Raw genomic sequence first — 12,749 nt, 5'->3', positions numbered from 1 at the left:
TATGCATAGTAGATGGAAGAATTTTTTAAGAATAGTATCAGTTGATGGGACGCCTGGGTGGCTCAGTCGGTTCTGCCTTCGGCTCAGGTCATGATCCCAGGGTCCTGGGATAGAGCCCCATGTCGGGCTCCCTGCTCAGTAGGGAGTCTGTTTCTCCCTCTCCCTCTCCCCACTAGTGCTTTCTTTCTCTTTCTCTCTCAAAAAAAAAAAAAAAAAAAAAAAAAAGGAATAATATGAGTTGAAAAGAGATTAACAAATTCAACTATATGAAAATGAGAAAGTTCTTCATGACTTAAAACCTTTCAAACAAAAACCACAGAGAGAAAACAAACCAAAACCTTGTGGCTCACATCACATAAAATGCTGATTTTCTGTACATTATTAAGGGGTCTCTCAAACCACTAAGCAGAGATGGTTCACCCAAGAGAAAAAGGACAAAGTACACGGACAGGATAACTCCCAGAGAAGGAAATACAAATGCCCTCAAACAGGAAAATATGCTCAAACTCCTTCATGAGAAGAAAAATCCTTATTAACTGGGATACTCTTCTTCACCTAGCGGACTGGCAGATAACAAGAGATCTGCTAAACACCGTGCCGATGAGCACGCAGGCCAACAGGCCCCTGCTCCTTGCCGGTGAGAAGGTGACCGCCGGCCGAGGATGCGACAATCCCGCCGCCAGAACGTGCTCTTGACCACCCACACACGCGGCTGAAAAGGACACAAGACGCTGACCGCTGGTGTCACTGCTGGTGGCAGCACGACTGGAAACGACCTACGTGTCGATTAATTGTCAAAGCACGCTATATCCGAACGACAACGTATTGTGCAGCCATGGGGAGGACAACTGGGGAGGACAACTGGGGCCGTATGACTGGCTATGGGATCACCTCCAAGATGGAGACACAGAGATACGTTACTTCTTGCTTGAAAAAGAAAAAAAAAAAAAAAAAGAAAACCCCAACTCTATTTGTATGTTCACGCAGAGAATATCTGGGAAACATATACTAGAAACTGGTGATGGGGCTGCTCTTGGAGGGGTGGAGCTGATGCCACCGGAGTGGGAAAGATGGAAGCTTTACTATTTATCATTTTGTGCTATTTTATTTCTGTAATATGTGCATTTAGTACTATTTTTAAAAAACTGAACTTAATACTTGTTTTTTTAAAAAGGGGATTTGACATTATGAACACGACTGCCACTGACTCACTTGTCACCGAGTCTACTTAAATTAGGCCCAAACAAAATCTTTCATGCAAACTAAAAATAATCGACTTGTATGTAACTATGTTCATCGTCATCCCTTGCTGGGCAATGAAACCAGATACGACATCAACTACTAAGTAAATAGGACGTGCCATTATATGTTGCTACAGGTTTACTCCAAAAATGCGTATACCAGTGAACAAATGCGCTCTAGGTGGCGGTGACAGGATCTGTCCTCTCCACATCATCTCCCCCTGCCGCTGGCTGTCTCGGCCCCAGCCCAGCAGAACCCAATTTTAAAAACAGCTCTTGGAGCAGCTGTAAATGTGACACCTCGTCCAGTTGCTACTGAATGAGGTGTACGTGGTTCTCCAGGACCACAGCACGAGGAAATGCTGTGTCACATAATCACGGATCACAAATATGAACGTAACCTTCTATTCCATAGTCTCCTAATTGAATGTAGCCTTGAAGAAAACTACTAGCTGCAATGAGAACAAATTATTCAAGGCAGCTAAATTTGGAAATATTCTGTGCAAAAATTCTCTAACTATTCTTAGAGCAAGAAAAGCAGAGCCAGTCGCTGACCTTGCCCTTGCCATCCCTCACACCATACACTCACTCCCCGAGATCTCGGCTTCTTTGGGGCGGGGCATCCTTTATTACTCTATCATTAAAACAGTTAAAGGCACATGATGCTCCACTGTACATTTATGCTTTAGAGCAAAACAGAACCCTAGAGGAACACATCTCTATTTTGATAAGGAGTCAACATAAAGGAATTTTCTCTCCAGAAAAATGTTTTCAAGGACAGCTCTACTCCAAGTATAAGCAACACCCGCACTATTCCATCCAGTGTCTTGTTAACATCATATCAAGCTGCCATGCTAGGCACTGCTCTGGTCTTAGGAGCATCAAAGATCTAGAAATATGGACCAAATCCTCGTGAAGCTCGCACATCCACTCTAAACCATGCAACAGTCCCGTAAAGGCAGGCACTACGTCGCCAGTTTGCAGATGAAGAATCTGAGGCACAGAAAGGTTCATAACTTTCTCAAGGTCACCCGGTTGGTAAAAAAAAAAAAAAAAAAAAAAGCCAGGATTCAAGTGCCGGCAGCGTGACTGCAGAGCCCACATTCCAACAACCCTGAAATACTGGTTCTTCTTCTGGCCTACTACAAAATGTATTTCTCCAGTAACGTGACATGAAAGTGATTTGCCAATTTACATCCTCATTCCCACTTTCCAGAAGCTTAATGAAAATTCAAAACGAAGATACAAAAAGCAAACCAAGATCCGGATAATGTCAGAGGCCCTCTATGAATGACGTGGCTGTGCTTCTTTGCCCATAACACTATCAGTTAGCACCCTCTGTCCCAGCATAATTATTACCAGGGCTCCCTTCACTCTTAAAAGTGTCCTGTTTTAGGCAATAAATTACAGTCACTTTAACCATAAAAGATACAAACTCTCAGAATCCAATATAATGTCTTATCCCAGAGGATCTTCTATGGTAACTTCTAAAATAAGCTGCGTCCTCCACATCCTCACTCCCCTATGGAGACTTCTACTGCTCCCCCTTGTTCCTTTAAGGGGCAAACCCCCTTTCTATCACTGGACAGGTACCCCGCAGAGTAAAAGCCTCGGAGGGCTCTGCCCTAAGGCAGGGGTCATGAGGCCTGATGACAGAAGCCCATTATACCCACCACCAGGGGGCGTGTGTAGGGTGAACGGGGGAGTGTGGTAGATCTGTGATATACACATCCCATTTATTTACTTTGAAGCTTCCAGAATTGAAACTCCAGGGTTTCTTCAGTGCTCAAACCACTCAATACAGGTGCTCAAACCACTCAATATAGCTATTTTCTTGCTCCATTAGGAGGCTACACTCTGCTCCTATGCTCACTTCAAAACATAAAGCAGAGGGAGTTCATTCCAAACCCACAAGACAGGCCAAACCATTCTCGGTCTATCTCCATCTCCCTGGGTTCCAGAAGAAAAGTCTCCATCTAACATGGCGGACCAGATTACACTACACACACCCTCCTGCTAGTTTGATCCTTTGTTGACTGTAAGAGCAAGGAAGGACTCGGAGACCAACATCCTCACACCCCAGCAACTATTTTAACAGATTCAGCCCAAAAAAATGGTTTCTAGTAAAGGCTGGACGGGTGTCATGGGAATGGGGAAGTTCAGCTGTCAGGGTTAAGGGGTTTCTTTGTACCCTTCAAGTTCTCTCAGTTTCTTTCACCCACTGCTTCTAGTCAATTCCCTGGTCTTCCATTCCTCAAATCCCTACTACATTAAACCGTGAATATGGTGTTGGATTTTTTTTTTTTTTTTGGTTACTTAATCTTTGGCAATTACCTACTGTCTACAAATCAAATCAACACTCCCTAATCTAGTAATCATATGACTCATCTATAAACCAGCTCCTTTCTCATGCCTTTCCCCTGGAAAAGACTTACTTTGTCTTGATGTGGCGTACGTATTGGAAAGGAAGAAAAAGCAGTAATATGATTCTGATATAGAACGCAAGTTTAGAAAAACAGGAATACACTATCCTGTGAGAAATACAAACCTTCCCAATGTTATGAGTATATTTCACACCATTCTAAAGTAGAAGAGCAAGTCAATGATTTGGAAAAACTGCCCTAAGTGTCTCTTAGTAGACAGCCTATTAGTATTCAGCCACACATGAACCCCGAAGGGTTTCCTCGGCATTGCTGCTGTGCCGAAGCATCGGTGGCAGGGCCAGGACCGTCAGACAGAAGGACAGAGGAGATTCTGAGACACTGGAGAGACTTACTTGCCCAGCTGTGTCGACAAGTTGAAGATGATATTCTTGTCCATTGACTGTGATCAATTTTGTGAAAGCTACAGAGGAAAAAGGAATTAAACATCAGTTCAATGGAACAGATCAGCCCAGTTTACAGATTCTTCCCCCACTTCCACTTCTAACTAAGAAATACTGGCTGACTGATGCAAATCAAGGTTCAGCAGGCCTTAAACCTTTTTCAAAGGAACTGAACTTAGGCAATAATTCACATCCTGTAAAAGTCACTTGAGTGCTCATCTGTGGCTACGCCTTCCTCTTGCGAAAAAGTGAAATACGCGACATCAAGTTTGAGGTCGAGAATGAACCCAAAGCACAAAACTTTTCATTAATTTATAGGAAGTCTGATGTCAGAGCACAAAGAGCTAATATTAACTGCAGTATTAAGAACTTTCAGTACATAAAAAAAATTAACAATTTTATTGGCAGATAAAACAGCAAAGGAACAGGTTCTGCATGAAGCCATCATTCCCACTTAGCTTAAGGATCCAAGCAATTTTGTGACAACTTCTTTTCCCTACCACGGGGGAAAAAACCAGACTCAAATAACTTCCGGAAAAGTCAATTCAGAATTCTGAGGAGACAGACTTCAAATAAATGTAGACAAAAGAGGAAAGAACTATTAATAGTAACAGAATATTAAAGCGTAACCATCTGGAACCCTGACAACGAAGGGGAACTGATGTCTTTTGCATCCCCGGTCCCAGCCATTTGTCTCAGACATGTGAGTCCTCCAATCTCCTGGCTGCCCATTCGACTTGACTAGAACCGGGCAGCAGAATCTATCCCTTGCATGGCTGGGAGAGGACCCACTGTTGCCCACTGTCCCACAGCCAAAAGGGAAAGCAGAAACAGACCCAGGAATATCACAAGAGAAAACTCTTTTTTTTTTTTTAAAGATTTTATTTATTTATTTGACAGAGTGAGAGAGGGAACACAAGCAGGGGGAGTGGGAGAGGAAGAAGCAGGCTTCCAGCGGAGGAGCCTGATGTGGGGCTCGATCCCAGAACACCGGGATCACGCCCTGAGCCAAAGGCAGACGCTTAACGACCGAGCCACCCAGGCGCCCCAAGAGAAAACTTTTAAGTGACAAGGGGGATAGAGAGGAGATCTTATCTGAATGCTGAGGTCCACAGGGAGAGAAAGGGAAGCTCATGCTAGCATCGTAGCCTCCTACTGCAAGCAGGGGTGCGGGAAGCAGGTGGGCAAAAACCACGGACCACACCACCCAAGCAGACTGCCACACTTTTTCTCACTCTTGTGCCCTTGATGGAGACGACCACTTTAGGGAATAATTAAATCAGATGAAAACCAAATCCAAGTATTTCAAGATAGGGAGTACCCAATATAATCTGTTTCGTCAATTCTAAGAAAAAATTCTTATTGTATTTTTTTTCACATTTGTAGCCTCTCTGAACTTGGGATGCATCTTGCATCGACTGCGTTTTCGATCACTGTCAGCCAGGGGGCAGTCATGATATTCCCGTGCAAACACCTGCCACTGACACCTTAGTCAGGTAGGCTCAAAATGTGCCTTTTAAACTTGGTGAAAATTATGGAAGCAACAGTGGTGAACAATAAAACAAGTAACTTCCAATTAGAACAAAGTAATTGCGGTTACGAAGTAGAACGTAATTACTATGAAAACATGATTCATTCATGCAAGAGCTGTTTCTTGAGAACCTATTATCCCCAGGAGCACTGTTCTGGATGCTCTCGAAATACTGCAGCTGACCTCAGTGAGCTTCCAGCCCCAGGGAAGGAAGGCAGACCCAGACACTGTCAGGCATCTACTCTGGGAGAGGAGCGTCCAGGGCGAGGTCAAATAGCAAGTGACAAAAGCAACCAGTGAGGAAAAGAAGGTTGACGCAGCAGAGGCTGAGAGAGTGGTGGGCAGGTAACCAGACTGGGGAGGAGGCAGAAGACCTTACAGGAGATGATGGTAAGGACTTCAGAGTTTTATTCTATGTGATGGGAAACTAGGGTTTTGAGTAGGGGAGTAACCTGGTCTGATTTATATTTTAAAGAGATCACTCTAGCTATGCTGCGAATAACAGAAACGGGCAAGAGTGCACAGAGGCCACTGGCGGGAGCCCATCATACAGTGCCTATACAGACTCGGGACCTGAAGACGACAACGGGGGTCTGGATCAGCGGGGCAGAGAGGGCAGAGAAGGTGTAGTTCAAGGGTAGAGCCCCAAAGGATCTCTGACTGGCTGGAAGTAGGGTGTGGACATGGAGAGGCAGGACAACTCCAGGGTTTTTGGCCTGAGCAAGGAGATGCCTGATAAGCCGCTTACCAACTCAGGAAAGCCTGGGGGCGGAGCACTGGGGGTGGGGGGAGACAGGAACGAAGAAGCCTACACCGATGGGGAAGTGAGCGCAGCTAAATAAAAAAGCCCAGAGTTCCGGGCAGAGGGTGGGGCTGGGGCTACTGTGAGACCAGCAGATTCGCGGAGAGGGGCAGGTCGCTGGTGACCAAGCACAGAGAAAACCTGAACCTGACGTCGGAGCCCAAGGGCGCCCTATGCTGCCAGGTCCACAAGATGAAGAACCAGCCAAGGAGACGGGAGAAACACTGGCCATGAGCTTAGAGTAAAAAGGGAGGACATGTAATTGTACATAAGATATAAGAAATAAAATTATTAAACGATGTTTTCGTATATTCTTGCACATAAAAAGGATGTAAATCCTCCAACGCACAGCAGCAAAATGCAATCGAGGCCCTTCCATCTGTCACGGAAAACTGCCTCTTATTACTATAGAAAAAAAGCAAGTGTAATAAGACATCTGTCAGTTCCATAAACCAGGAATCAGTTCTTCTGTGTACTCTATGTCCAACCTCCTGGAGCAGCGGAAAGCTGGCTTTCTCCTTGTCTCACTTTCCTCGAACCCCCTCTCCCTTCCCCTCCCTTTTTCAATCACTAGAGAAATTAATCCAATTTCCAACCGAAAATCCTGAAATTGCCCTAAGCAGACTTAATAGCTACTTAGTGGTAAAGCCTACTAAAATAAGGTAATAGATTTCTAAAATTTGGAATGCATAAAGATTTATGTTACTAAAGTACTGAGGACTCCTAATTCATATCCTACCGAGAAGCCCACCCACCATGCAATGCTTGATGTTGCAAAGCTCCTAATTAGAATTTTCCAATTTTCTGAGGTTTATTAGTGCATCAACAGTACCACCTTGAGATGGCAGAAGTTATAAATTGTTATTCCTCCTTAATTTATAAGCTACTGCTACTAAATTTCACCACAGCAAATTGGTTTGTACTGAGTCGTTAGAGGAACAATACAGTAGATAATAAAGCACATTTGCACAGGCAGCATTTTTGGTATAAAAATTCCCCCAACTAGAAAATACATGGTTTTATTGATGTTATTCTCCAATATCCCATTTTAAAAGATGACACAGTCCCAGAATTTTTGCTTTTGTGGTGATGCTTTCATAGAGATGTGTCACCACCGAATGTTTGCTATGAACCACTTGTTCTAGGTTATAAAGTTAAGTATAAAATAATTACCAGGTTATTTCCAGATTTACAGAGTGCGGAGCTTTTTAAAGCCTTAAACCATCTATACATTTGTTAGCAACAGGCTTATGATAACTGTTCCATTTCTCATTCCCTGTTATCATTGAACAGTGTTTTTGACCAAACAGCAGAGGATAGGGTGGAGGAAGGGTTTCTGCCTGGGTTAGACGGTCAGAAGCATGGTAAACAGAAACTGACGTCTACATATGCCTCATGAACTTTTAAGCGATCCATATACCCTGCTATTCATTTTCGCTCCTCCCTAAAGACTTTAATAAATATTCCTAATCCATTTTTGAGATGATAAGTCCTTATTACTGAACACTAAGTATTGGATAGGAAACACTAAAAACACAATTAAAGATGATGTTGACAGCCTTCAAAGTAAGGTCACCTCATTCAATTTCTGCGATAATATCAAGGTAAGAAAGCTGGATGTTCACTGGATCTATTAATTACATATAAAGAAAATCTATTTATATACAATACCCTGACTTTCCCCCCGCCTCAATTTTAAGTGGCACAAGGACACACAATTATAGGAACCACTTTTATGAGCAGGGCTTACCTAGAAAACTATATTCTATTATTCTATGAATAAAAGGCCCAAATGAGCCTTATCTCTTTAAGGACACACAATTCTAAACAGTTACGTACAATAAATATTAAAGGCCATGACCACAATTTTTTTGTGTTCTATTCCGACGGAGAGATAACCAACTTGTTCAGGTAGCATTCAAATTAATCTGCTCCTCATGCTGACATACATACTATTCTGAGTGACAGCCAAACAGAATACAGGATGTGTATGTAGGCCTCCTCCTTTCTGGATACTATCAGAGGTTACTTTCAAACCCCAGCCTTCCCACAGTCGGGTTAGCAACCAACAGGCTTCCTTCCTTGCCACCAGCATACTGGGACATGAAGGCTCGGTGCATATTTTAAGTCAGAGGTGGGCAAACTCTTCCTACAAAGGGCCACACAATCTGTTGCAAGTGTTCAACAACTCTGCTTTGTAGAACAAAAGCGGGCATGGATACTACGTGAATGAATGCACATGGCTGTGTTCCAATAAAACTTTATTTATGGACACTGAAATGTCAGTGTCATGTAACTTTCACAGGTCATAAATATTCTTCTTTTGACTTTTTAATTATTAAAAAATATAAAAACCATTCTTTGCGCATGCGCTGTACGAAAAGACAGTGGGTCTTCCTGGCCTACGGGCCACAGTCTGTGAACCCCCTGTTGCAAGCCTCTTGCGAAGTCTCTCTTGCAAGCTCTGCGCAGGTGAGGTCTACAAATCTAGTTGTTAAAACTTATGAACCTGACTGTTAAGTCGGCTTCATGTCTAATATGCCCATCAGGTTTTGAAGAATCCCCTGTTTAAATGTGTTATGTTCCTGGTAACAAATCCTGGGGTAAGTCCAGGTGTCAAGAATGTGAGACGACTAGTTCTAGGGTCTACTTAGGGTTTTAAGATTGCTTGAAACAAGACCAGCTTCCAACAAACCAGCTTCCCTGGATGAAATGCTTCAGGTTTTCTTCCGTGATCCTAGAATCAAGACTCTTCATGATCCTAGAATCCTTCAGGAAGATTCTGAAACCATGGATTGAAAGTGAACACGGTAAAGGTTGTGGCTGGTCCTACCTATTCTTTGGTGCTTTTTTCTGCACCTGGCCTGAAACGCCAACAGCCTTTAGAGCCATCTTTGTTTCATGCTGCAACTGCTCTCTCCATCCCAGAATCGCTCACTTCTCCACGGCCTTCTTTCCACTCTTCAGGACTGGAAGGGGTTGGGGAGTGTGGGGGTGGGGGAAGGGCTAGCGATTCCATAAGAATAAGGTACAAAAGGATCTGGAGTGTTTTCGTCCTTTCTTTTCAAACTTGGAATCCTTAAGAAAGGGCTACTGTTGCGAAGGAGGGGAAAAAAAAAAGACTGTGCTCTCTATTTGTGTTTTCCTGAAGCAGTCTGGGATAGGAGGTTCACTGTAGGAATGGATTCCTATGGAACTGAGTAACAATTTCTAGATGGCGGGATCTGGACACTGAATAAAAACCCATTTAGTGTGAAGTGGATCAAACTTTTGGAAGCTTTTTTGGACCCCAGCTGGAGATCTATAGGTTTACCCCAGTAAGCCCTGCCATCGAAGCCTCCAGGAACACACAATGGCCGTTTGTGTGAAGAATGCAAGCTTCTCAGTTTATAAACCCTTCAAAACAATACTTACTGTTTTCTATGGTTGGGTCGTAGGAATCAACAAATTGGCCTTCAACGAACTGAATCGTCAATGAGGATTTCCCTATAAAAGAGAGCAAAAGCTCAGTATGTATTGGCATATTAAAGTAACAAAAAATTTAATTCTACTATTTTACAAAAAAAACCCCTAACAAGATGAAGAGATGGAAAGTACTGGGATCAGAATACATTCCTTTAACTTCTGGGCAATTTCAAAAAGGAAATAAATTTCATGAATTTGCTCTATATGACAGCAATTTAAGCAATTAAGCTATTACGAATTAAACACTTTTGTCACATTAACAATATTACTGACCAACAAGCATATCACATATTCTGTTAAAGGTAAACAAACTCTGAAATAAGGTCTCAGCTAAGGCTAATTTCCTCTGGTGTCCTTGAAATGTGGATATTAACTTTAATACAGAAATTAGTGAGACAGGGTTTATTTCTTTAGGCTCTTTCATATATGGCTGTTAGAAATGTTACCAGGTATAGTTTTTAAATGGGGGAACCTGAGACTATGTAACACAAGTCTTTATTTAAAAAATTCCTTGAAGGTAGAAATTCTGTCTCAGCCATTCAGTATCAAAGGCCTAGCACACAGAAGACAATTAAGAAATATTCTGGACTTCACAAAATAACTGCTAATAATTGAGCCTGTCTAAGAAATCAAGAGCGACAGCCCTAAGTTCTCACCCCTCTGTTACCTAAAAAGGACTTTAGATCAGGGCACTCTGTAAAGACAGTGCAACGACAGTCCAGGACATGATGGAAGTGGTCCCTTCCAGATTTCACCCTAAACCCTTTCTCCTCTTGTACATTCTCAGAGCACATTCTTAAGATGTTAGGTTTTAAAAAGATTTATTTATTTGAGAGAAAGTGCATGTGCATGTGAGCACGGGGGCTGGGGGGAAGGGGGCAGAGACAGAGGAAGAGAGACTCTCAAGCAGACTCCCTGCTGAGCATGGACCCCCCCCTCACACCCCCGATGTGGGGCTTGATCTCAGGGCCTTGAGATCATGACCTGAGCCGAAACCAAGAGTCAGGATGCTTAACGGACTGTGCCACCGAAGCGCCTCAACATTTTAAAGTAATCTCTACACCCGAGGTGGGGCTTGAATCTACTAGCCCGAGATCAAGGGTCGCACGCTATTCTGACTGAGCCAGCCAGGTGGCCCCGCAGAGCACTGTGAATTTTAAACACATGCTCCACACGCTTGCTGCGTCTCACTGAACTTCCATCTCAGAAGATCTTCAGGGAGAGAGGTTTATACAAGGAACCTTCTACTCCTGGGGTTTAGGTTGTGCTTGCCTTCCTCCAGTCCGTGCGGAAGGTAGTTGACAGGTGGCATGTTTTCACAAACACAGATAGGCACATGCTTAGAAATTAATGAATTAATAAACCGGTTTAAGAGTGGAAGCTGTGTGCTGAGATGCAGATATTTTTATTGTTTTGTTTTATGTATTTGTTATACTAGTCAGAGGTGACTACATGTGTCAATGTGGAAGAAATAGTCATCCAAACCACTCAATGGCTGTCCAGCTTGGTGGCGCGTGTGCGGGAGGTCTTGGCTGTCCCCTTAGCATACCGCTACGTCTCCAAGCAGCCAGTGCCAGGACAGAATATTGAGCCAAAGAAACGTTGCAATTAATGGACAGCACTGGAGGAGATAATGCTAAGTGAAATAAGTCAAGCAGAGAAAGACAATTATCATATGATTTCTCTCATCTATGGAACATAAGAACTAGGATGATCGGTAGGGGAAGAAAGGGATAAAGAAAGGGGGGGGGTAATCAGAAGGGGGAATGAACCATGAGAGACTATGGACTCTGAGAAACAAACTGAGGGCTTCAGAGGGGAGGGGGGTGGGGGAATGGGATAGACTGGTGATGGGTAGTAAGGAGGGCACATATTGCATGGTGCACTGGGTGTTATATGCAACTAATGAATCATCAGAAACCAGAGATGTACTGTATGGTGACTAACATAATATAATAAAAAAACATTAAAAAAAAAAAAAAAAAGAGTGGGAGCTGTGGGTAAACAACTAGAAAACGCCCCAAGTTGGCGGGCCTATTTTACTCCTCACAAGCAGTTAAACACACAGTTCAAAGCGTTTCTGAAATTATTAAAACCTGAAATCATTTTCTACAAAGCAGCCTCCATGAGCTTTTGACAATGAAATGTTACCCTCCCTGCTTAAAACCCTACTGCAATTAGAATAAATTGCCAGCTCCTAGCCAAGGCCCACAACACCAGGCCCTCTCTGCCCCAGGCCCTGCTCTGCTGCCACTGCTCCCCTCCCTGGACCCTCCCAGGCTCCAGTCTCATCCCCCTGTCCCTTTGTTCCAGCCATCGCCTCAGATCTCCACACATATGACTCACTTTGTCATTATTCTGGTCCGGGATCAAACACCCCTTCTTCAGAGAAGCCTCTGCTAAGACCACCCCAACTACGGCGGCACCCACACCCTACCGGTCACTCTGTCACAGCCATCCTGCTTTGTTTCTTTTTAGTGCTTGACGTTTTCTGACTCATTAGCCCACCAAGACCAGTATGGTGGCCGAAGCGCTGCGGACACTCATTTCTGAACGAATGAAATTAAAACTCACGTGTCCTAAGGGCACTCTCATACATTCCAGATATTACACAAGATCTCAATTTTATATACATACGTGACAAGGAAACACAGTTCAACAGGAATTAAGAAACAGTTCTGTCGTATTTATTTTGGGAGCCAACCACAGGCCTGCCCGTGCTCGACAGGATGCGGGGGTCATCCAGGAGCACACACATTGCTAAGGGATTATGTTCAAAAGGAATCATGTTATCTAAGCTAGCTCATAAGGAGCATTTAGCTTAAAATACAGCAAAACTATTTTATGAAATGAAACAGCAAAGAAAAAAAAACTTCTATTAAGTCA

The 12,749-nt window shown here is 43.4% G+C and overlaps 1 protein-coding gene across 1 annotated transcript in view; it reads right to left on the bottom strand.

The window, feature by feature from the left end:
• RHEB (Ras homolog, mTORC1 binding) overlaps window positions 1-12,749 on the bottom strand; it is a 55,553-nt gene that overhangs the window by 23,296 nt on the left and 19,508 nt on the right. Inside the window, exons 2-3 of the mRNA XM_045792290.2 lie at window positions 9,813-9,884; window positions 4,018-4,085 (exon numbers count right to left, since the gene is read on the bottom strand). Coding sequence (XP_045648246.1) covers window positions 4,018-4,085; window positions 9,813-9,884 — 140 coding nt within the window. The remainder of the gene's footprint in view (window positions 1-4,017; window positions 4,086-9,812; window positions 9,885-12,749) is intronic.

Source organism: Ursus americanus, chromosome 3 (assembly GCF_024610735.1).
Source record: "Ursus americanus isolate L20-20 chromosome 3, mUrsAme1.1.p, whole genome shotgun sequence".
NCBI lineage: Eukaryota > Metazoa > Chordata > Mammalia > Carnivora > Ursidae > Ursus > Ursus americanus.
This window is presented reverse-complemented; position numbering and strand designations above follow the sequence as displayed.